General features: G+C 38.5%; 5 protein-coding genes across 9 annotated transcripts; 2 read left to right on the top strand and 3 right to left on the bottom strand.

Annotated features, from left to right (window-relative positions):
- Positions 1 to 250: 250 nt before the first annotated feature.
- LOC101894949 (titin homolog) lies at positions 251 to 9,613 on the top strand. Of its 5 annotated transcripts, none has more exons than XM_011297219.3 (4): positions 251 to 331; positions 681 to 787; positions 4,755 to 6,974; positions 7,075 to 9,613. In XM_011297219.3, the coding sequence occupies exons 2-4, from the start codon at positions 709 to 711 to the stop codon at positions 9,186 to 9,188; spliced, it is 4,413 nt and encodes a 1,470-aa protein (XP_011295521.1). In that variant the 5' UTR covers positions 251 to 331; positions 681 to 708; the 3' UTR covers positions 9,189 to 9,613. The 5 variants fall into 5 exon arrangements, 4 of the variants coding, with proteins under 4 accessions (XP_011295521.1, XP_011295520.1, XP_058980400.1 ...); XM_011297218.3 differs by lacking the exon at positions 251 to 331 and adding an exon at positions 345 to 493; XR_891758.3 differs by lacking the exon at positions 251 to 331 and having other exon boundaries at positions 355 to 787; positions 7,075 to 9,247; positions 9,371 to 9,613.
- A 3,047-nt stretch (positions 9,614 to 12,660) lies between these two features.
- LOC101895222 (uncharacterized) lies at positions 12,661 to 13,623 on the bottom strand. The gene has a single exon (XM_005190741.2). The coding sequence runs from the start codon at positions 13,621 to 13,623 to the stop codon at positions 12,661 to 12,663; it is 963 nt and encodes a 320-aa protein (XP_005190798.1).
- A 5,747-nt stretch (positions 13,624 to 19,370) lies between these two features.
- On the top strand, positions 19,371 to 20,243 carry LOC101895396 (uncharacterized). The gene has a single exon (XM_005190742.4). The coding sequence runs from the start codon at positions 19,407 to 19,409 to the stop codon at positions 20,151 to 20,153; it is 747 nt and encodes a 248-aa protein (XP_005190799.1). The 5' UTR covers positions 19,371 to 19,406; the 3' UTR covers positions 20,154 to 20,243.
- A 2,173-nt stretch (positions 20,244 to 22,416) lies between these two features.
- Positions 22,417 to 23,040, bottom strand: LOC101895576 (tRNA (guanine(37)-N1)-methyltransferase). The gene is made up of 2 exons (XM_005190743.4): positions 22,918 to 23,040; positions 22,417 to 22,849 (listed from the first exon to the last, which is right to left on the bottom strand). The coding sequence occupies exons 1-2, from the start codon at positions 23,038 to 23,040 to the stop codon at positions 22,673 to 22,675; spliced, it is 300 nt and encodes a 99-aa protein (XP_005190800.1). The 3' UTR covers positions 22,417 to 22,672.
- Positions 22,761 to 24,805, bottom strand: LOC101897994 (tRNA (guanine(37)-N1)-methyltransferase). The gene is made up of 3 exons (XM_059124437.1): positions 23,150 to 24,805; positions 22,918 to 23,046; positions 22,761 to 22,849 (listed from the first exon to the last, which is right to left on the bottom strand). The coding sequence occupies exons 1-2, from the start codon at positions 24,579 to 24,581 to the stop codon at positions 23,042 to 23,044; spliced, it is 1,437 nt and encodes a 478-aa protein (XP_058980420.1). The 5' UTR covers positions 24,582 to 24,805; the 3' UTR covers positions 22,761 to 22,849; positions 22,918 to 23,041.
- Positions 24,806 to 26,036: the final 1,231 nt, after the last annotated feature.

Here is a 26,036-nt window from a genome sequence, read left to right as displayed (position 1 = left end):
GAGAGATTGCAACTGAAATCAGTCAAAAATAACAAAATTCACACACAATCACACATATGTATACAAAATGTAAACATTAATTAATTTTAATTTAAAAAAAAACGTAAACAAAACATTTTTTTCAATTCTCTTCTAATATTTGAGAGCGCAGCGAGCCGTTTTTCATGCTCTTCCTGCAAGGGATTCAATCGGCAATCTCTTAGATTTCCATTGAAAAGAATTTTCATTCATTCGTTTGATGTTGACTTCTATGTGCGATCTTCTTGCTAAGAGCAAACAGCCAATGGCTAAACGACCATCCGGACCGATAGACGGGCGAGACATAGCCAAAGTATGAAATAATTTTGAAAAGTGTGTTGCGTTGCTCGGTGTTCGTCGAACGGTTGTATTATTTAACGCTCTGTGCCACCGCGAACGAAAGCAGAAGAAAAAAATCTCTGAAAAAAAGAATTATTCAAAAATTAATGAGGAAATTATTTTCACCAGTGAAAATGTGGGGTTACACAAAAATATGCCCATATTCCAGTGTTGAAAAGCAACAATTCTGAAATCAAACGAAAAATATCAATGAAAATATTCTTGAAAATAACGAAAAGTGCATTTCTAGTGAAAAAAGAATAGAAAAAGAAAATCTAGTATAAGATAAAAATTTATACATATATATATTTTTATACATATAGAGAAAAAATAGATTGACGAATCTTTTTTATGGGCAATCAACAAGGAAAACTACAGCACCAAACGCAGAGTGGCCGTCCCAAAAAAGCTGTCCATTGGAAATCTGCAGGTGACACAAATTCAATAATTTTCTTTCTGTTTTTTTTTTTAGTTTCTGATTTTTTCCTTACTTAGAATGAGATTATTTTAAAGTAAAATTATTTTATATTCGACATAAAAAGCTAAAAATGTTTAGTGGGAGCGCCAGAAATGTGGTTATTTTTAGAAGCATTTTCACACTCAAGTGGTTGACTTTGTTGTTTTATTTTTCTTCTTCTTCTTCTTCGTGTGTTTTGTTGGTACTACGGCGGCGGCTGCTGTTGCCTCTGTGTCTTTCTACATTGAAAATACCCACAAAAATCCGGAAAATGTTTTTCTTTTTTCTCAAATTAAACGAGCACAGCCAGCCAGCTACCAAACGCACAAAAAGCGTAACTGTGTCTGTCGGAAAGAGATTTTTATTTTGACATTTTTCTTAGAGGGATATACCTATGCATTGTACTGCATTTGACAGTTTTACGAATGAAACAAGCCAGCAGCCTGCTGATGGATTCGTCGCCGTATAAAAAGGAAATGCCAACAACATCGAGAAAAAATGAGGAAATAAAAAAACAAATAGTTACAATTTTAAAGGCCATCAAATAAATTCCATTCAATTTTAATTCGAAAAAAAAACATTTATTCCTTATGTCTCTTGAAGAAAACTCTTAGAGAAAAACAAAATCTCTTCGAAAGAAGAGAGTTTCTCTTATATACATATTCACTTTTTATGTTTTAATAAGAGATTTTGAAAAATTTCCTCGGGTTTTGAAATTGCCTTTTTACGATTTGTTGTTTTGTTTTGATTTCTCAATATCATTAATGTATTTTTTGCTGTATTCTCCCGTGTTGTTTTTGTTTTGATTATTTGTTTTGTTTTGAACACAAGTTTTTGTTAAACATTTGCTAACATTAATTTTAAAATTTGGGTTAAATTACTTATTGGCAAATTACTTATTTTTGTCTGTGATTCACGAATTAACTTAATTGAAAAGCAGAGAATTACGTTGATAGGACAGCCCTTACACAAAAATTATTGTGCAAGGTTTGCAAATGTGAATTTAAATAAGTAAAAACAGCTACGTTCGCCTCCACGATTTGCAAGATGTGATATTCGGACGTTATCAGGCAAGTCACAGATTCCGATCGGAATGGTTTCAATTCCGTAACTTAATTTCTATCGTTTTTTATTTAGTTTCTTCAAGTTCCGATCGATTTGGTGAATTACAAAATCTCATTATTTAGTGTAAATATGGCAATATTAAATGAATGATAATGAGAATGTGAAAAATATTCTGTTTAAAGAATGTTTTTTTATGCTCTCCACCATTCTATGGAGGGTATATTAGCTTTGTCATTCCGTTTGAAACTTCGGATCAGCGTAATATTCTAAGACGATCTAGCGATGCCCGTCTGTCTGTCCGTCCATCTGTCTGTTGTAATCACGCTATCTTTCGAACGAATTGAGATAGAAGGCTAAAAATGCCTGTTAAGTTCGTAAATGGGCCATGTCAGTCCACGTTTTTGTTGTTTGGGGGCTACCCCCATATAACGGTACCTTCCGATATTCTGTATTTTAAGAATTTTAGCGACATTATTTACCGGAATTATTTTAAATTTCGTATTTAAAGTTCGTAATGGGTACTTCAGCCAAACATTTTTGACTGCAGGTAATTTTCGGATATTTTTTCAAGTTCCTTCCAAGTGGTGGAGGGTATTAAAAATTCGCACCGAAGAATGTAAATTGTATTTCTGCTTTAGTTTATAATTCGTAATGCCCGATTGTTTATTTTTCACTAATGAATAATTGTTGTTTGAAAAAAGGTGGTTTTCAAGAATAAATTATGTGGCAACAATTTGTTAATAATCGGTGTGTCAATAGAAAAATAATAAGAATTACGAATAATTTTAAATAAAATTATGGAAAATGTAAATTTAAATGTGTATTTCTTATTAAAACAATATTCATATTACAAGTTCCCGTAAAATTACAATTTCAATTGCAAAATCAAAAGTGGTTTCTATCCGAAACACGGAATTGTTGAAAGAGGAAAAATAGCATACTTTAAAATGGCCATAACTCCTTAAATATAGACATTTCGGGGTTTTTAGCTATAATTTGACATCACTATTATAAAGAGGAAAACTAGCATACTTTAAAATGGCCATAACTCCTTAAATATTGACATTTCGGCGTTTTTAGCTATAATTTGTGATCAATATTTTGGTATATCCGGTACCTTCGATATTCGGTATTATGATGATTTTTGCCACATTTTTTTAAGGATTTGTCTAAAATTTGGTATTTGCAGATCATAGTGGGTTCTACTTCCGGTGGCAAAACATTGTACGTATAGATGTACGTTTTTGCGTAGCCCATATATAACGGCACACATATAACGATACACACCGAAATTCGGTATTTTGATACTTCTAGTCACACTTACACACGAAAATGTTCCAAATTTTGTATTTAAGAAGATTCTGTAGATTAAAATCGTTGAAGTATAAGATTGTCTATAGAGGTGGGAAATATATATTTTAAAACTAGGACCGACACAAATAGTCAGAGGAAACTACTATCTACCTGTTACCAGCCTTAATTATTATGATGATTTTAGTCACATTTTCAGTGAAAATTAAAATTACCACATAGTGGTGAAGGTAATATGCCCTTATGTATTTGTTTGTAACATGGAGAAGGAAGCTATATAGACCCATAGTTACTTTTGAGGATCTTCATAGAATCACTTTCTGAGCCGATTTATGCAATGCAGGTTGCATTTATTATCCGATTGTGATGAAATTTCTTAAACAACATTTTTTTGACCCAAGGACGAACCCTTTTGGTGATAATCGGATCAGATTTAGATGAAGCACGCATATATATTCAACAGACTTCGGGTAATTGTGCGCCAAATGGCCAATATAAGTCCAAATTACCTGAATTTTGGCACATCCTACAGAATTCAGTACATCAAATTTGCTTTGCAAATTTGTGCTTCTACAGTACATCAAATTTGTCTCATCCGATTTGGTGTTTAAGTCCCTCACATTCACACATTGTGCCAGATATCTTATAGAGCTCGAATTTGGTTATTTGGTATAAAGGATTGAAAATTTAGTGAAAATCAATTCAGAATTGGATATTCTTCCCATATACTAGTTCCCTCTAAAACCAAACTATAACTGCTCTAAAGCCAAATGTTGATAGGTGGTATGATCTACTTCAAATAAATTCTTTTGTTACGGGAGCTCTACTAAATATACATTGTGGTGTGGGGTATCATATAGACGGCCCCTCCCCACTTTGACTTTTTCTTACTGGTCTCTTATTTACTGTTATAATGTATTTATTAATGTATCAATGAACATTTCTCGATGGTTGCAAAATGGAATGACAAATTTACAATTAAGTTCTTCTATGCAAACAGTACCTTTTTTCTCGCTCTTCTTATTGCAATACTGGTTCACACTCTCAAATTCTATTTCTTCACAACTCTCTTTCTCCCTGCTGTGTGATTGTTGCTATTCTTGTTTATGCCGGTGATAACGGTATTGCTAACAATGCTGATTTTTCTTACAACAGAATAACAAGGAACAGTGTTTATGTGGGGTATGTTCAGTTAAAGCTACAGTGATGCTGCTATAACGGTTCTCACATGAACAGTAGACATAAGTAGAATCTGGCTTCATTCTAATGAATCTCTTACTGTTGACCCATCCTGTGGCCTTCTCCATTGTACCATACAAATTCAGATTGTCAAATGGCTCGCAATGTTTCTTTTTTTCAAATTAAGAGGCAGTGTCATATAAAAGTTAAGACAAAATGAGGAGTTGCCTAAAATTATCATTAATGCCTATTAAGAAATTGTGTTCAATTTAGCTCTATTTCGAAATTACGAAAAAAGTTCTTACACATATAGTTACCAGTGATAATTTCTACCTCTTAAAATCCCATTACTTATGTCTCAATTTCCTTCCCCGTTTATTTACAGAACGCCCCTCGCCGCCAGGACGTCCTATCTTGATTCCCATTTCCGATCAGCAACCCGATGTCGTTTGCCTACGATGGGAACGTCCAAGACTCGATGGAGGTTCTCCCATTACCGGCTACATTGTCGAACATCGACGAATGGGTTCGCCGCACTGGGTGAAGAGTACTCCCGTGCCCGTTTCGAATTGTGACGTGGCCATTAGTGGCATGGAGCCGGGTTGGCGTTATCAGTTTCGTGTCTTTGCCGAAAATGTTGTTGGTCGTTCGGATCCCAGTGAACTGTCCGACATCTTAACCGTAACGCTGCAACGCAATGCCATTAGCGTGCCACGCTTTGTTGACGAACTACAGGATATGCATGCTGTCGAAGATGAACGTGTCGAATTTCGGGTAAAATTCATAGGTCAACCACCTCCCGAAATAAGTTGGTTTAAGGATGGCTACGAGATATTCAGTAGCCGGCGAACGAAAATAGTAAACGACAACGACGCAAGTGTCTTGATCATACACCAGGTGGCGCTGACCGACGAGGGTGAAATCAAGTGCACAGCGACAAATCGAGCCGGTCACGTGGCAACGCGGGCAAAGCTTTTCGTACAAGCTCCGCCCAAGATTCGTTTGCCTCGAACCTATGAAGATGGCCTCATTGTAGAGGCGGAGGAAGTGCTACGCCTTAAGGTGGGCATTGCGGGACAACCCTTGCCCCAAATAACCTGGATGCATGAGGGCGAAATGGTTCAGAATGGCGGACGATTTGAAATAACGAACACCGACAAGAACTCCATGCTTAAAATTGAGAATGTCCATCGCGACGATAGAGGCGAATACAGTGTGAAGGCATCCAATCGATTGGGCGAAGATGTTGCCTCCTTTTTGGTCACAGTTACGGCTAGGCCCAATCCACCGGGCAAGGTGCGCTTGAACATGTCATTTGGCAAATCGGCCACGTTGTCTTGGACAGCTCCCGTGGATGATGGTGGCTGTAAGATCGGAAATTACATTGTGGAGTACTTTCGCATTGGCTGGAATGTTTGGTTGAAGGCAGTTACGACACGCTCTCTTAGCACCACGCTGCACGATTTGATTGAGGGTTCGGAATATAAGTTCCGTGTCAAGGCTGAAAATCCCTATGGTGTGAGTGAACCCAGTGAAGAATCGGAAATACTCTTTCTACCAGATCCCAAGAGAGGTATAACAAAGCCCACATCCCAAATTCAAATAAATGAAGACAAGCCGGTGCCACCGCGAAGAAAAACCTTGTCGCCCCAAAGGCCAACTGCAGATGCTGCCACCGAGACACTAGGTCATTTCTCACCCAAGACAGGTCGCAAGCTGAAGCCACAAGTATTCGATAGTGAAGATTTGCATCGTGAAATGTCCTATGGCACTTCGGTGAGAAAGAGTCCTTCTCCATTTACAGCCAAAGATAGCGTCAACAACAACAAACCCACCACTGGGAATGCTCCCAACAATTTGACGTTGAATATTGAAGCTGCAATCGAAAGAGAAAGTCGATCGCCAGAACGTTCACCAAAGACCCAGAAGAAATCGATATTCCTGCCAGGAATTTTGAAAGCCAAGGAAACGCCTACAAGCGCCACCACACCGGCACCCAAAACTGCCCCCGTTGCGGAAAATTCCAAAATCATGGATTTCATGAAACCTCGTAATCGCAGTCTTAGTCCTCCTCCGGACAGTGCTAAAACATCGAAGAATGGTAACACGGCAGCCACAACAACGGCATTGCAACGCAGCTCTGAACCGGTCAAATTGGGTTCAAGTCAAAATGCCACTCGTTTTACAGGTCTCCAAGCTCTATCTCCAGCAGCTCGTAATGCTCCCGCTTTGGCCATAGCCATAGCAACCAGTTCTCTGAGCAAAGAGAACGATGTGAAGGCAGTGGGGAACGGTGTACCAAAGAGTGCCGCTAACAATGGCACAAATGGCCGTGCAGCATTACCCAACCCCACCATAGAAATTAGTGCTCCACCCAAGCTAATCGTGACAACTGCAGCTCCCTCTCCTCCAACAACACCGAAAACTGTCACCGTGACAAGTGCCAGCATGGCGACGGCCACTCCCACAGAAAACTCCCAAACTATGGCATCCCAAAATCCAACTCGCAAACTGTCGAATGCCGACAAGCATGACGAGGTTCACACGAGCAACGAGTTCATGCTTGTCGTATTCGACAAAAACAGCAAGGTCAAGGATAAAGACAGTAAGTGCCGTCTTCCGTTCCTCTATGCGCCATTCTCCCTTTATCCTTGCGAGCTATTTCTACAGAATCCCTACTAATTCCTTCTAACTTCTCGTTTCAGAGCAAGATTCCTTCGAATTGGATCTAGAGGATGCCATACAACCTCCCCCCATATCCATATCGGCTCCCGACTTAGCTTTGCTGGAATATACGTCAACCCTGCATACGTTCCCCATTCGGCGTTCGGTAAGCTCCACGGAACTGCTGTACGAGCGAGCCATGGCCCGCTTCTACGAGGCTGTGGAGCTGGAGGAAGCAGAAAAGGCCCGCAAGCTGAAGATTTCTCAGGACAAAATAGCTGCACCAACAAATGTGCGCAAACGTTTGGGTTCCATGACCGAAGCAGAGCGTTTATCCTTCGAAAAGCGTAGCGAAATGAGAAGGCAATCAGCCGACATTGCCCACGACATAAAGTCATCGGCTCTGCACAAATGGAACTCCAAGGAAAACATAAGCGACATGAAACCACTGTCGCGCACAATGCCCCAGATGTACCAGAAACGCCAGGAAAGCCAAGAAAGTGGAGAGGTCAGCGAAGACTATCAGACGCGTAGTGAACTAAATAGGGATGATAGCTACGACTTGGGTTCCGACTACACCGAGAGTACAGCTTCATCGGATGTGGATTCGATCGAAAAATTCAAAATGGAGTTAATGGCCCGCACCCACTCACCCAGTCCAAGGGAGTTGGAAACCTATCATCCTCGCAATATGTCGGCGGGAGTTTTCACCCCATATCGTGCACCGACTCCCGATGAAGCTGCTTTGGTTCTAACCAGACCAGTTCCCTTGCCCAGTCCTGATTTTGTACCCAAACCAATTCTCAAGAGGCCGTCCTACGAAAATGTTTTGCAGGCCAACACCACAAACACCGTTGTGGAACCAGCGACCTCTACAGCCTCAAATGTTAAGCCCGAGACTGCTCCGAGCGATAAATTGGATATTGCCAAGGGCATTAAATCGTTCTTCAAGAGAGACAAGCGTTCCGCCACTGAAAGAAACACCGAAGAAAATGAAATGATTTCGAATCCGCAGGAGAAGACCAACGCTTCACTGCTCAGAGCCGAGGCAGAAGCCAAACGCAAAGCCAAAGAGGAGGAAGAAGAACGCAAACGCAAAGAAGCCGAAAGACTAATGATGGAGGAGGCCCATGCCGCCGTAGATCACTACAGTGAGTTGGTGCAACAGGTGAGCACGACCAGGAAGTATCACACACCGCTGTACATGGATCAAGACGAACTTAAAAAGATTAGCGACAAGGCCAAGCTGGACGGCACTGCAGATGAGGATGGAAACGATGCACTGCAGCAGAGAAGATCACACAGCCCTGATATGGCTCTCATACCGCCGGTCAGTAACAAGCCAAGGCTTTCGATATCCGAAAGAGGTCAGCTAATGCACGTTAGGGACACCGCAAGCGATATGTCAGTGAAGCATGACACGTTCAAGCCGGAGCCAGAACCCGAAACGCCAAGCGAACACAATGCACCTCTCACGTTTTCACCTTCCAACAGCCTGCCAGCAACACCAAGTGAGCCATTGCTGCCAGTGTCTGTGCCACAGTCATCACCTGCTGTGCCAACGCCACCCATGGAAGATGAAGAGGTGATCACCACCACCGTTATCAGTGAGACTGTGGAAGAACGCCCAGATTCTCGGGGTCGACCCCGCCTGGTGAAAGTAAAACGCATTATCAAGAAGCGAATGCCTTCGGGAACACGTTCTCGTGACACTTCACTCAGTCGACCACCGTCCAGCGCATCACACGATTTCCCCCAGGCCAGAACTCTTTCGAGAACACGTAGGTCTGCTACTGCCGAATCCAGATCACCTGGCCCATTTGGACGCAGTCCCCTAACCTTGAGTGCACTAAACAACCACTTTGAGAATCAAAACTCAAAGGCATTGCAACTGCCATCGACCTCATCGTCACACGAATCATTGGAGGTAGTGCCAAGGCCATCCACCCCACTGTCCGACGAAGAGGCCCACGAAAAAGTACGCTCAGCCATATCCTATTCCACCGACATGGTACTCTTTTTGGTGGCATGCTACATTTATTTGTTCAAAGATGCAAGACTGGTCCTACCCATATTGGCGCTGATGATCTATCGCCAGTTGGGCGAGGCCATCAGCAAATGCATACCCAGTTGGCTGAAGCGCAAAAAGGAATAAGTGCAATGTAGTTCAAGCAGCTAGGGAATATCATCAGCCATCTATTTTTCGTCTAATTTGTAAGCTATTCATACATATTTATATAAAGTTTGTATAATTGCTAATTATTTAATGAATTATTAATTTTTTAATTCCAAACGAATTGGATTCATTTTTTTGATTGCTCTTCTCTCTCTTTTTAGTATTTACCATCAACCCCACCACTTTCATCCCTTAAGTATTTGTTTCTGTGCATGTCTTGTTAGAGTAAAAGAAATTTTGAAAAAAAAAATTGAAAAAAAATTTCAAATTCAATTTTTTTGTATACGTTACAAGAAAAAAAAACAACAATAATAATTGTATTTATTTAATAATTTCTAAATATATTTAAATAAAAATTATTAAAAATAAAATTTTCTTTGCGACAATTTTTTTTTTAGCAAAAATATCTTTTCTTATAACTTAATCACAATGAAAGGTTAGTTTTCCTACAATTTCTACATCGGTGTCTGCAAATTCAGCCAAGTGCTGAAAAACGGAATGATAGAAACAAAGAAAAAAAGAAGTAAATTCGGCCGGGCCGAACTTTAAGTACCCTCCACCATTTGGAACGAATTTGGAAATGTTCCAAAAAATAAAATCAGTTAAAAAATTCTTCAAATAATCATCCAAATATCGAATATAGGAATATATAGACAATTCTATTCCAGGAAGTAAAGTACTCAGAAGAAACTCCTCCTTGAAAAACCTGTAAAGAAAAGTCAAAAGTCGGGCGGGGCGACTATATGATACCCTTCACCACTATGCATATTTACTAGAGCTCCCGTAACAAAAGAATTTATTTGAAGTAGATCATACCACCTATCAACATTTGGCTTAAAACAGTTATGGTTTGTTCTCAGAAGCAACTAATATATGGGAGGCATATCCAATTCTGAATCGATTTTCACTACATTTGACGAAGACATTTTAATCTTTTATACCAAATAACATTGCTATAGAGTAAATGATTACATTAAAACAAGTAAAAAAACATTAAGTTCGGCCGGGCCTAACTTTTAATACCCTCCACCTTAGGGTAAAGGAAACATTAGAAGAAATGTGGCAAAAAACATTAAAATGCTTAATATCGGGAGGTGCCGTTATATGGGGGCTATATACCAAAACGTGGACCTATAATTACAATGACTCACCATACGAACTGGGACCCAGTTCTTGAAAAAATGTGTCAAAAATCATCAAAATACCGAATATTGGGAGGTACCGTTATATGGGGACTATATCAAAATGTGGACCTATACATACAATGTTTCGCCACACGAACTAGGACCCATTATGACACACAAATACCAATTTTTAGACAAATCAGTGAAAAAATGTGGCAAAAACCATCGAAATACCGAATATGGGGAGATACCGTTATATGGGGGCTATACCAAATCATGGACCCATACATGCAATGTTTCGCCACCGGAGCTGGATCCCATTATGACCAACAAATACCAATTTTTAGACAAATCCGTAAAAAAATGTGGCAAAAAATTAATATACCGAATATCGGGAGGTACCTTTATATGGGGGCTATACCAAAACGTGGACCTATACATGCAATGTTTTGCCACACGCACAGGGACCCGTTATGACCTACAAATACCAATTTTCCGACAAATCCGTGAAAAAATGTGACATAAATCATCAAAATACCGAATATCGGGAGGTACCGTTATATGAGGACTATACCAGAACGTGGACCGATATATCTCATTTTCAATACCAACCATCCTAGACACAATACACAATGTGGATTGTATCGTGATTTCAACAGACAGGCAGACGGACAGACAGACGGACATCGTTAGATCGACTTAGAATTTTATGCTGACTATGAATATATATACTTTATGGGGTCTACGACGAATATTTAAGGATGTTACAAACGGAATGACAAAGTTAATATACCCTCCTTTCCAAGGTGGAGGGTATAAAAATATATATCGGAGCCGAGTTCCACAAAATGGAAACGAAATTTCCCGAAATTCACTTCATTTGGGTTGATATTAGCAATTATTTGCACAATAAGCCTGAAATCGGATTAAGGATATTTAAGAGCTAAAACCAAATCTTAGCCGATCTCGAAAAAATTTGGCAAATTTTAACTTTTTAAAAATTTGATGTACTTGCTGACAGAGGTATTTCTGGGCTGTATCTGATATCTGGTACCAAATATCATTCCGTTGAAGTGCTTATTATACATGTGAGGAACTTAACCACAAAATCGGATGAATAATATACATGGGAGCTATAGCTATATCTGAACCGATTTTCACTAAATTTGATGTACTTGCTTCTAGACTGAATTCGGTTGGGTGTGCCTAAATTCAGGTCATTTGGACTTATATTGGCAATTTGGTGCACAATTAACCCGAAACCGGTTGAAGATAAGAACTATATCTAAATCTCATCCGATTATCACCAATTTCAATAGGGTTCGTCCTTGGCCCTACCGTTATATGGTGGCTATACCAAAACGTGGACCGATATATCTGATTTTCAATACCAACCACCCTAGACACAATGAAAATTATTCCGCCAAATTTTGAAGCTCTACGTCAAATAATGTGGGATGTATCGTAATTTAAATAGGCTGAAGGTCCCCCATATCTGAACCGATTTTCACCAAATTTGGAAAAACTTGCTTCTAAGCTGAATTCGGTTGTGTGTACACAATATACTTGAAATCGGACGAATTTATATATGTGACCTACATTCAAATTTGATAAAATTATATAAAATTTAGCAGATGTATTTCTACCTGTGTCTGATACCAAATACCATTATTGTAGAGTTCATATCACAAATGTGGCGACTTAAAGGAAAATTCGGATAAAACTTATATATGGGAGTTTTAGATATATCTGTACAGATTTCCCCCTAAATTATAAATACTTGCTTCTTGGCTTAATTCGGTCGGATGCGCCAGTAAAATTAAAATTGGACGATGAATATCGAAGCTTTATCTAAATTTAGACAGCTTCTCGCCAATTTCATTATGGTTCGTCCTTGGGCAAAACAAATGATTTGTGGAACATTGCATCTTAAGCGATCAACAAATGCGAGCTTTACGTTGTTTACAAAAATACATCGACAGACGGGCAGACGGATGGACATGCATAAATTGATTCTATGGAGATCATCAAAAGGAACTATGGCTCTGCGTCGTTTTCTTCTGCATGTTACAAATAAATTCACACAGACATATTACCCGGTACCACAGTATGGCGTAGGGTGTAAATACTTACCCACAATCCCACCTCTGGAACAAATTAAAAAAAATCAAAAATTTTTACTAAACTTGAGCTAAGCCCTTGGTTCAATAGATTTATTGGTTATCGATTGTAGAGAAAAAAAAATTTAGTTAGAATGGATGAATTTCAAAATAAAATTACATTTTAAATCTGAAAAATAAAATTTTTGATTTCAAAAATTAAGAAAATTATGCAGCCGGAGCTACTGATGGTTCCGCAGATGGCGCAGAGGCTGTGGAGGAGGGGGCAACAACTTCTGGGGCTACGGGAGCAGCGACAGAGGGCTCAACTGATGGCGCAGAGGCAGTGGATGAGGGGACAACTTCAGGAGCTACGGGAGCAGCGACAGATGGCTCCACAGAGGGTGCAGACGCAGTAGAGGAAGGCACTGATGCAGTGGATGATAGTACAGCTTCTGTGCTAGAAACAACGGGAGCAGCAGTTGTTGTCGTGGTGGTCGTTGTAGATGGAGCCAAAGTTGGCGGCATTTGCCAACCGAATTGATTGCGAATAAAGGTGTCCAATTGAAGGATATCAATGCCATTAAGTTGGAGAGCAGCTGCCACACGTTGAGCCTCAGGCATAGCCACAACACGATCGTATACCGGTTTCAAGGCCTTTAAACGTTGCCAGAATTGAGTGAAGATGCCATTCTGTCCTACCTTCATGTTGATATGCATACTGATCATATCGGCCGGGTAGTAGAAGAAGAACTCATTGACAAAACCTTGCCATCCCGAAACGGTATTGGCCCAGAACGGTGTTGGATTAATGATGGTCATAAACTCTTCGGACTCTTCGACTTGTAATTCACCACCGGACAGTAGAATTTGTGCATTTACCCAGGCAATGAAAGCCATAACCTCTGGTTGGGAACGGAATCGCATGTAGGTCACATAAGCATCATGGGAATTTAGGATGCGCACAAAACCTTGGAACTGGGCATCGTTGAGCAGATAACGTGTCATCAGTTGACGAATTTGTAGGAAATTCACCATGCGCACAATCTCATCCAAATCCTGGGCCATGGTGGGTGCTGGTGGTGGTGTGGGCACAACAACAACGCCTGGATTAGGTGGTGGAGATGCCACCAAAGCCATGCTGCCCATGACACACATGGCAATAAAGGTGAACGTTAAAATGTATCTCATTGTTGCCGTTTAACTTTCGTTTCGTATCGTCTGAGTGTGTGGTTCGGGTAATACTATAATTTACTGCCTACCGATGGTTATTATATTACCGCCATCTTCTGAGATAATTCTTATGAAATTGTTATCAACCATGAGATAAGATCTAAATTATGCCCATCATCGTTGAAGGGGTCAACATTTTGTGATCTGTTGTGGGCATAATGATTCAGATGATGTTCATACAAACATACATACATACATATGTTGTTTGTTATTGTTGACACAGGGATTTGTCGCAGACCAGTAAATTTTTCTTATCTGCTATAATGTGCAAAATTTCGCCAAAATATTTCGACTTATTTATTAGATATCGAAGATAATATTTGGTTTTTGTTTTAAAGAAGATGTATTTTTTGTATTTTATTTGATATTGTCGCGTGCAAGTTGATTTTATAAATAACGTAATAGATTTAGACTAGATAACGTTGACTCAAGGCGAAGATTTCACCATAAGGAATTAAATTTTTAAAAACAATATTTTAGAAACCCAAAAACATTTCAAGACCAAAAAAAGCCAGTGAGTTGGTACATAATTATTGTAACATAATTTACAAAAGGTCCATTCGCTTAGTACAATTTTGGCATACTCTTTCCAACATTTCGGCCGGTATCTCACTAATAAATGCTCGAATTTTGTCTTTCAATGCATCAATTAATGCAGGCTCGCCTCCATATGCATAAGTTTGAACATAGCCCAGGCCAATCGACCGGCGCCCAACTTGAAATAAAATGTAAATCGAATTCACCTATCAATAAGTTCATTTTTATACCCTACACCACATAGTGGTAAGGGTATTATGTCTTTGTACATTTGTTTGTAACACCAGGAAGGAAGCGAGATAGACCCATAGTTATTTTTGAGAATCTCCATAGAATCACTTTCTGAGATGATTATGCATGTCAGTCCGTCCGTCTGTCCATGTATTTTTGTGAACAAAATTTATTATCCGATTGAGATGAAATTTTGCACATATCATTTGTTTGGCCCAAGAACGTACCCTATTGAAATTGGAGATAATCGGTCAAAATTTAGGTATAGCTCCCATATATATGTTCGTCCGATTTGCGTTTTATTGTGTACCAAACGTGTAATATTAGCCCGAATAGTATAGAATGCACATACAACCAAATTAGGCCTAAAAATAAGTATGCCAAATTTGATCGAAATCGGTTCCGATATAGCTATAGCTCCCATATATATTGTTCATCCGATTACTATTTTCGTCCTCCGCAGCCGTAATATGCACTCTGTAACAACAATATTTGGGGAAATATATCAAATGCAGCTCAGAAATATCTTTGGCAAATTTTATCGAGACCGTTTCAGATTTGGATATAGCTCCCTTATATAACTTCGGCAGATTTACCTTTTATTGAGCACCAAACGTCTAATATTTGCCCAAATGGGATGAAATTTGGTACTTACGACCGAATAGAGTCTAGAAGCTAGTATATCAAATTTGGTGGAACTCGGGTCCGATATGGCTATAGCTCATATATATATTGTTCATCCGATTTGTAGTATTTGTTACCCGCAGCCGTAATAGGCACTCTGTAACAACAATATTTGGGGAAATATATCAAATGCAGCTCAGAAATATCTTTGCCAAATTTTATCGAGACCGTTTCAGATTTGGATATAGCTCCCTTATATAACTTCGGCAGATTTACCTTTTATTGAGCACCAAACGTCTAATATTTGCCCAAATGGGATGAAATTTGGTACTTACGACCGAATAGAGTCTAGAAGCTAGTATATCAAATTTGGTGGAACTCGGGTCCGATATGGCTATAGCTCATATATATATTGTTCATCCGATTTGTAGTATTTGTTACCCGCAGCCGTAATAGGCACTCTGTAACAACAATATTTGGGGAAATATATCAAATGCAGCTCAGAAAAATCTTTGCCAAATTTTATAGAGACCGGTTCAGATTTGGTTATAGCTCCCATATATATCCTTATCCGATTTCAAATTAATTGTGCACCAAATGGGCAATACAAGTCCGAATTTAAAAGATACATGCTTCGGCATAGTCCTTTGAACTTTAAATTATAATTATAATCATAGCGTGTATAATTAATTTTTCCCATAAAAACTTTTAATTGTTATGTGGAGCTCTACTAAATTAGCAAAGTGGTGTAGCGTATCAAAAAGTCGGCCCCGCCCGTCTTTAGGTCTTTCTTTACTGGTTACGCATGCGGTGTGTCATTCTTGTTTAAACCACATGCAAGTCAAGCATTTGGTCCAAAAAAGTTGAATATTATCTCACGGTAGCGCTCACCATTCACGGTTCAATGATGCCACCAAGCGTATTGAACTATGACTTTTCCTGGACGCATTGGACGCTTTTGCAATGCTTCTAGCTGATCTTCGACAACAAATCGACAATTCTGCTAACTTACGTGAGCCAACAAAATGAGCTTGTCGCTGAACACAAGAAATGTACGATGAATATTCTTAACAGAACCAGCATTTTGATAATAAAATTAGATGATTTTCAAGTGTTTTTTTTTTATACCCTCCACCATACTCCATCCTCCACCATAACGGTACCTCCCGATATTCCGTATTTTGATCATTTTAGCGACATTATTCCCCGGAATTGTTTCGAATTTGCTATTTGAAGTTCGTAATGGATACTACAGCCTAAGAAAGAAAACTGTCTGTGCAGGTCCACGTCTTCGTATGGCCCTTATATAAAGGTACCTCCCGATATTCGGTATTTTGATGATTTTAGCGATATTATTCACCGGAATTGTGTCAAATTTGGTATTTGAAGTTCGCAATGAATACTTAATCCTAAGACAGAAAATTGTTTGTGCAGGTCCACGCCTTCGCATAGCCCACATATAACGGTACTTCCCGATAATCGGTATTTTGATGACTGTAGCTACATTATTCACCGTTTTTTTTTTTTTGTAATGGTAATGAATATTGTAATGGTTTATGAAAAAAATTACATATGCAGGTCCATGTCGTCGTATTTACCCTAATATAACGGCTACACTCGGTATTTCTAAGATTTTAACGGATTTTATTGTTTTTGAGAATTGCCAAGTTCGTTCCAAATGGTGGAGAGTATTCAAAGTTCGAATATTGAGTCCGAACTGAAGATGTATAACAGTTTAAACACGAAACTTTCACCCTGTATACAGGGAGAGATAAAAAAAAACTCCAAAAAGTCAAACGCCATATTTTTTTTTTTTTTTTTTAATTTTATTGAATGAAAGCAAAAAATGTCGGAAATAGCTTCAAATTATAGAATAGTGTTTGATTTGTTCGAATTGGTCACCTTTGGCACGAATTATGGCCTTCAAACGGCCAATGGCAACGGCAGTTCACCCCTTTCGGACAAGCGGTATAAGTTCTTCCACTTTTTGGAATTTCAATGGCTTTACACCGAGCTCATTTTTCAATATTTGCCGAATGGAATATTGCAATATGTTCCGCTCACGTGCCATTTTTCGGTCACTGCGGCGCGGGTTTCGATCAAGTCGCTTCTTTACTTTTCGAACCATTTCTGCTGATGTTGCTGTTTTCTTCCGTCCACTTCCTTGACTTCGGGCTACGCTACCAGTATCACGGTAACGAGCGATGTTACCAGACACAAAATATTTATTCACATTTAAATGCTGGAGTGCTCTAACCATAGCCACTTGTGGTTTTCCAGCGAAATATAAAGAAATCATACTAACACGCTTGAATTCCATCACGAATAATTTTTTTTTCTGGAAAATTCTCACCAAAATGCTTTTGTACACTTGTAAACAATATAATGAGCTGTCACTGGAATAATTTTAACAGCTGTCGGTCGAGTGGCCTTAAAATGACAGCAATGTGAAATTGGTTGCAGTTTTTTTTATCTCATCGTACCTCGTACACATTTGAGAAACCAGCTCATATTTCCAAAACCACCTATTTATCACCAACCTACCACCAACCCGGAACCCTACACAAAAATTTCAAAATTGCAGCTTCATCCATTCCCCCTAAAGCAAATTTAGTACCATTTAGTACTGTTCGCAAACTTAGTACATATATCAAACTTACTTTCCAAACCTGATTCTCATACCAATTTTCGAATCTTGATTCTTTACTAATTGGTTTTTAACTCCATCCGTTCACATGATACCAAATGGTACCATTTTAGAAGTTTAGTACAATTTTAGAACATTCTGTAACCTGTTTGACCGAGGAATAGAAAATAACTAAACTCATTAAACCAAAGTAACAAATTTCCCGAACTCTAATAAATAAAGTAAACGGCAAGAAAATAGCTCAAAGTTACTTGCACACAACCTCGTTGGGCGCCACAAATCGTATGCAAATTACCCAAAATCCTAATGCAAAAAATTCAAATGTAAAAACCTGTTGTTCTAAAAACGATTGCTGGATTTGGATTTTTTGTATGATTTGCACGGTCGAATGATATCCCCCTGTCGAAAACTACAGCTCAAAACCGTTATATGGGGGCTATACAAACGTGTAGTCATTTATAAGTAATTTTTTTCATAGACTGTACTTCAATTCCGAACTTCAAATACAAAATTTAAAACAATTCCGGAGAATAATGTCGCTAATATAATCAAAATACCGAATAAAGGGAGCTGCCGCTATATGTAGAATATATGAAGACGTGGACCTGCATGTACAATTCTCCGTCATAGGTTGTAGTACACATTATGAAATTTGAAACATTTTCGGTGAATAATGTCGCTAAAATCATCAAAATACCGAGGTATCGTTATATGAAAATATATACTTTGTTGGATCTAACATGCGTATTTCGAGGAGTTACAAAGGGACGACACTGCATGGTGGAGGGTATAAAAAACTAGACAAGGACTATACAGATTAAAGCAAATTTCAGTTAACACACATTCAAAAGTCAGCAAGTATTTCACATGAATCTCAATTACTAAGGAAATTACGTTGGGCGCCATATCATTTTAGCAGGTTACTAAACATCCCAAAGCAATGAGTATGTTGTTTAACACCAAAGTAACCAAATGAAAATGTATTAGTAATGTAAAATGAAAAAAATCAACATCAAGTCCATGTCGGATTGTAAATGAAAATGTCTTATCACATGTCAGATATCGGAAAATTGAAACCATGCAGACACAATGCAATGTCGGAGTAATACCTGACCCAACCCCCATCAAAAACCGGTAAGAAGCAAGACAAGCATTTTGAGTGTCTCCGAAAAAAAAACGTTAGATAAGAAGGTCACGTTGGGCGCCACACACCCTTTACTCTTTACCGAAACAAAAACTTGTCTTATTATCTCGGGCAATATTATAGCTATTTGTAGTTACACCCATGGTAACATTGTTACACGTACAATTTAAATTCCAATTTTTTATCCAGATTTATATTGAACAATTCTAAAAGCGGAATCTTAACATGCCGATTAAGGTCATATGTATCTAAATCCAATCACAATTACCAACCGCAGTATGTTTTGCATAAATCTGTTATTTCTAAGAAATTAATGAACGAACTATCTTGCGGCAAATGTTCCAGGTATTCAAAAACGAACAAACGGATAACCACGAAATCGTTATGATAACTACTGGCTAGTAAACACACATATTTCCAAAAAAAAATCATGTTTTATCTTATCATAACAATTCGCGAAATTTTCAAGATAATTTTCCATTTGCATCCCGGAAAAAAAATATATAAGCATCCCCTCGGACCAAATTGAAATATTCAATATTCGAAAAGAAAACGAACATGAAGTGTATAACGGTTTTGGCGCTAATTTTATCCTGTACCATGGGCTCAATGGCCCTGGTGGCAGCACCCAATGGACCAGCGGTAGTGATTCCCACACCACCACCAGCACCCACCCTGTCTCAGGATTTAACGGAAATTCTGGCCATGTTGAACCCCATACAAATTCGTCAACTTATGACACGCTATCTGCTCAACGATGCACAATTCCAGGCATTCGTGCGTATCATCAATTCCCAGGATGCCTTTATGACCTACATGCGTTTCCGTTCCCAACCGGAAGTATTGACATTCCTCTCATGGGTACGAACACAAATTATGTTGTCTGGAGGTGAATTCCAGCTGGAAGAGTCTGAAGAGCCAATGACCATCATTAATCCCGTACCGTTTTGGGCCAACACCGTATTCGGCTGGCAGGGATTTGCCAATGAGTTCCTGTTGTACTATCCCGACAATGTGATTCGCACCCATATCAACATGAAAGTGGCTCAAAATGGTATCTTCACGCAATTCTGGCATCGTTTGAACGCCTTGAAACCTGTTTATGAACGTGTTATTGCTCTGCCCGAAGCCCAACGTGTAGCAGCTGCCTTACAAAAGAACGGAATCGATGTCGTGCAATTGGATAACTTTATTCGCAATCAATTCGGTTGGCAAATGCCTCCAACTTTGGTTCCATCTACTCCGGTTTCATCTGTTGCTTCTGTGGAACCCTCTGTTGCTGCCCCTTTAGTGCCAGTTGTGTAATATACATAATAATTGTTCTCTTATGTAAATAAATGTACATTCTGTTCGCTGTTAATAAAAAATAAAATTTCGAAAAAATAAATTATTAAATTATGAACAAATGGCATTAAAATGTATATCCTCTTGGCCCAAAACTGTACTACTCTGCTAAGCGGAATCGGAAACTGATAATATCGACAGAGCCGACTTCGAGGGTTTAGCAGGCTCCACAGGTCAGTCTTCTTTCTTGTAGGATTTTTGGTGGTCTGCGCTCCCGAAACTTGATTAATCTTGCTCGACTGGACTTGGCGCTCTTATTGTCGAGAGAGCTCAGCGGCAGAGCCGACTTCGAGGGGTTTATCAGGCTCCATGGTTCAGCGGGAAGACGAATGCCTTTTTCCCCGCATGCTTTTGTGAGGTCTGCGCTGCCGAAGACTTGATAGCTCTTGCTTTGGAGAATGGTATAGAGGGTATATTAAGTTTCTCATTTGGTTTCGATTTAGCGATGTCCGTCCGTCCATCCATCTGTGGAAATCACTCTAGCTTCCGTACGAAATGAAGTAGGTTGATAATATTTTACTCAAATGTAAATTATGTCTGCAGGACTTTTGGTATTGAAAATGTGTCATGTAGGTCCACGTTTTGGTATAGCCCCCATAAAATGGTACCTCCCGATATTCAGTATTTTGATGATTTTAGCGACATTATTCACCGGAATTGTTTCAAGTTTGGTATTTGAAGTTCGTAATGGATAATACAGCCTGTGACAGAAGCTGTCACAGAGCTGTCTGTGCAGCTCCACGTCTTCGTATAGCCCCCATATAATGGTACCTCCATATATTCGGTATTTTGATGATTTTAGCGACATTATTCACCGCAATTGTTTCAAATTTGGTATTTGAAGTTCGGAATGCATACTACAGCCTGAGACACAAAATTGTCTGTGTAGGTCCACGTCTTCGTATAGCCCCAATATAATGGCACCTCCCGATATTCGGTATTTTGATGATTTTAGCGACATTATTCACCGCAATTGTTTCAAAATTTGGTAATTGAATTTTGTAATGGCCTATGATAGAAAATTGTCTGTGCAGGTCCACGTTTTCGTATAGCCCCCATATAATGGTACCTCCCGATATGTTTGTTTCAAGTTTCGCATTTGAATATTGTAATGGCTAATGACAAAAGTTGACTATGCAGGTCCATGTCGTGTTATAGACCCTAATATAACGGCTACATTCGGTATTTTTAAGATTTTAAAAGAATTGTTAACGGATTTTAATTTTTTGAAAATTGTCAAAATCGTCTCAAACGGTGGAGGGTATTCAAAGTTCGGCCCGGCCGAGCTTACAGCTTTTTTACTTGTTTGAGTGCTTTTTTGTTCCAGTCTCCTTCCACAACACCTTTCTGGATGAGCAGGAGTTTTCTGCGGCCGTTGTCTTTTTTTAGACCTCGACTGGTTCCACCACGGGAGTTCCTTTAGTGTTGCATTAGAATATGTCTTCTCGAACTTCCTAACGAACTTCAGGTTCATCCTGATATGCGGCAACTCTTTATCAGTAAGCTTTGATGGATCCCCATCGACATATCGCCGACATGCCTTTTTATTCCTCACCTCTTTGGATTTGGCGCTCTTGATGTCAGAAGAGCTAAGAGGCACTTCCATTTTCCGCTCTATGCTCCATTTACCTCATGCCTTAAGAGTGTGGGTTTGTCTTTATTTACCGACGTATTGGTATTAGGGCAGATGGGACTATTCAGGTTGAGTTGGGAGTCAAACCTTATCAGGAGTTTGAGGCCTGTACTGCCGTGGCATCCATGTCCTCTTCCTCGTCAGGAAGGGGGGCTTTTCCAGGTGTCCACAGGGATACTGTTCTGACACATCCTTTAAAATTTCGTTTTCCATAACTAAACGATAACTCAACCCAACATTCCTTGAGGAGCGCAGTTATTAACGAAACTCCGTCAGATATAGCCGATACCTTGACTGCAAACCTATGAAAGTGATATATACGTGGTAGCATAACACCCCACCGTTAGGGGCGCCTAAACATTGCCTCGTCAGCCTAAGGAGCATTGACACTCGGATATTCAATTCATTCAAGTATATCTATTAGCAATTCTACTATCCGCAACATGTGGACGCGTCATAATGCCGTTTTGGAATTTGCCTAATATTAATCTGTTGAATGCACTTAATTAAAAAAAGACAAAGTGTTGGAGCACTATGGCATGACCTCCCATCAGCTTTTCTCAAAATGTTTAAAACAAACACACAAATATATTTTTATCAGTCAATATTACGGTGGTGTTATAGGGTTATATCCGGTTTGATATGAACATTTCATAATCAAGTATCTTTTCTAGATGTTTACAATATATGTAAGCATATATGATTATAATTATTTACTTGACGTCTTAAACTAAAATAAACACAACTAAAACTAAAATCGGGTCTAATAAGGGGTAAAGTCTTGGAAGTTCTTGGAAGGCTTTGTTAAAAACACAACTATGGCGTGGATGTTTTCGTCTACATTACTTTAGAATTTTAAATCTCCCAACTTGTCTGAAACATTTTTGGTGTTTGCCGCTGGTTTTTTGCCTGCCTTTAGAGGTTTCGAGGTTGACGGTTGTGGCTTCTTTACCACCAAGTCTTTGTGAAGTTCACGCAGATTGGCATCAACTTTTTCTTGCTTTTTGGTTACAGCTTCCTTGATCTAAAATGAAATGATATTTAATTAGTATTATTGTTTTAACCTTAAATTCATTTAAAAAATAGATGTACCTTTTTAAGCTTGCCCTGTACTTCCTTGGGCTTCTTCTTCTGTTTAACGTCATTGACCTTGAAAATGTTTTTGGTCTTTTTGGCAGCACCTGCTCCCGATTTTTGCTTTGACCTGCGACCCATATTAAACTAAAAGAAAAACAAAACCATGAAAATTCAGATGTATACAAAATGTGTTTTATTAACTTTTGTTTATACTATTTAAAAAAAGTTCAAAGGCATTTAATTTTACTTTGGGAAACATTCGTCATATCCTCCTGTTCTCCCTCGGTTTTTCGTTTGAGATGATTTTCGAATTCCTCCTCTGGCTGTACAACAATGGGTTGTGTTACAATTTCCTTGTTTAAATGGAATGATACCCTGTACATATCTTTATTGGGAGCAACATTTCGCACAAAATAAATGCCTTCAAGATTATCTTTTAATGGCATTTTAAGATTATCCTCCACCAATTGCAATACCAATTCTTTGGTATTGGTACCTTTAGCAAAGGAATACACATGTACCAAGGGGTAATTCAAATTATCCTGCTCAAAATTAATTGTCTTTTCATGACACTCCCTTTCGAATAATCCACGGAATGCTGATAAAAATTCTACAGACATGGCAGGTAAATTCATTGTAATATGGATTTTGTAATTTTCATCTTCCTTTGATTGCTGCCAACGTTTCGCCAAATCTTGTTTGATATCTTGCAGAATAAAGTCGCGACCATCCTTGTTGAATGATTGTGCCATTTGTTGGCACTTGTTCCGTTTCAAATTGTGCTGTAACCACCGAAAACTCTCGGGATTCAAATCGTTCGCCAAAACAGTGCATTTCTTTTTGGCAGCAGGCACAGAAAATGGTCCAACACCCGCAAAAACGTCGTACAACACATCACCCGGTTTTAGCATTTGAACGATACGTTCATGTTCGGTGGACAGGCGGGGATTCCAATAGACCTTTGAAAAATCAAACTCAAAAAACACTCCATTCTCCTTGGTCTCCACCTGATAGATAGGCTCACCACACAGCAACTCAAGTTGGAAATTACGATAGGTGTTATCAATCGTGGAAGCTTTGTTCACCACCGTTTTACAGTTAGCAACCTTGTCCAGCAGAACCAAACCTATCAAGTTTTTGTAAGGCAATAAATGATCACGCAAATTCAAATGGACAATGTGACCAATGCGAGAATACGAAGTCAAACCTTCTTCATCTTTGGGCAACACTGCCTTTAGAATTTCATCGGCTCTCCAATTGTCGTAGGTCAATTGTATCTGTGTGAATGCAAAATTCTCCTTGTTCACTTCATGCTGCTCTAATTCATTGCAAGGCAAATCTTCCCATTGCTTAACTGGTGTGGGATGCAGCAGGATCTCTCTGCCATCTACTTCGTTCAGTGTACATGGTTTGACAGGTTTAAGTTTTTCCATTTTCAACAATAGTTTCTTAACCACTGGCAATACCTTCTGTGCCTTCTCCTCACGCACCCATAAACGTGGTATTTGTATGGCTTTAGCAAATTTTTCCCTCTTCAATTCGACCATGCCTTGTACCTCACAAGGCGGTTGCAATAATTCACAGTCCATATTTTTCCAAAAGTGACGTTGGCGTATTATTTGGATATTCCTTATGGAAGTATTTGCAGCACTAAATATATTTATTATAATTTTATTCATGAATGGATTTGCTTCTATTATTTATTTCGAAACTCGCACAAACGTGGTGGTCATAACAAAGTCTTCCTCTTCGAAAATAATTCTTTTAGTTTGGCCAAATTGCTTTGTTGTTGTTCAGTACTTCTTTTATTTAACAGTCGTTTACTGCATTCATACAATTTTTTGTATTTTGTCCTAATTTCTAATTTAATAAAATCCCTTGTGTTTTTTTATTACAAAAATAAAATTACCTTCTTCTTTCCCTTCCCGCTGATACACACGTTAGAAGTTAGGGATAATTAAGTCGACTTCCAACCAATCGAAAACTGAGAAAAATCGTATAATCGGAGTGTCTCATGGCAACACATTAAATGGCAACGCGGAATATATGTGTGTGTGTGTGTTTGGGGCAACGGCGACAGTGTAAATTGTCTTTTTTGCTTGGTTATCCGGATTAACCTGGGTTATGAAGATTTATTTGAGGTGTATACAATGGAATTGACAATTTAAACCGACTGAGTTTTCTAAATCCTTTACAACGTAAACGTATTGTAAGGCTATGATACCATCCCAACATACCAAAAATACAATACAGCTTGAGAATAATATTATGAAAATAGTTTATCATAAGAATTTTTCAACAATGCTTGAGAAACACTTTTTTGCACAAACTTTTCTCAAATCTGTCCTTTGTTGACAAATTTGTTTTGATTTTTTTTTTTTTTGTGAAAATTGTCAACAAAAAATTATTTTCTTTGGTTAAAATCAAAATCACGCGAATTTAGGACCCATTTCCCGACGAAACTCTAAGGTAATGATGAATAATAAATCTGGGAATCTGTAGTATAAATTATTTCAATCTCATTTCAGAATGGAGGCGTCAAAAAGTTGCAGGAATTCAACAGAAGTGAAGAATAAGTGGAGGAGATACAGAAGCTCAAATAAGGGGAAAGAAAGCATCTAGGTATCAAGGCAACAGGATGCAGTGACAGCTGGGATGGCAATCAATGAATGAAATGTGTAAAATAATTAAAAAATGAATAAATAAATATTTTTTACCATTGAAAAAATAAGCTTTATAAAATATTACTTTCGTAAGCTTATTCTGCAATTACAAGAATATGCTTATGAATAAGGTTCCTTTTCGATTATTCTATAATTGTTAAACAAACATTTCTCAATACATTCTCAAGATTTTCTCAAGCTTTAGGCTTATGTTTGTAAGCTTATTAAAATATTATTCTCAAGTCAATTTGGTATGTTGGGATATGATTTAATTTTTTTATTTTCTTGGCTTAATATGTCAACTTTATTTGTTTATGTGTGTGTATTCTTTTCAGTAATACAAATTTTAGAAAACATTCAAATTCGAGTGTTTTCAAAATGCTTATTGTAACCACGGATTTTATGCCAAATAAATCATGATGGGAAAATTAACCCCTTATGTAAACGTTGTGTTCAAATTCCTTTTGAATT

This window comes from Musca domestica, unplaced genomic scaffold (genome assembly GCF_030504385.1).
Source record: "Musca domestica strain aabys unplaced genomic scaffold, Musca_domestica.polishedcontigs.V.1.1 29, whole genome shotgun sequence".
NCBI lineage: Eukaryota > Metazoa > Arthropoda > Insecta > Diptera > Muscidae > Musca > Musca domestica.
This window is presented reverse-complemented; position numbering and strand designations above follow the sequence as displayed.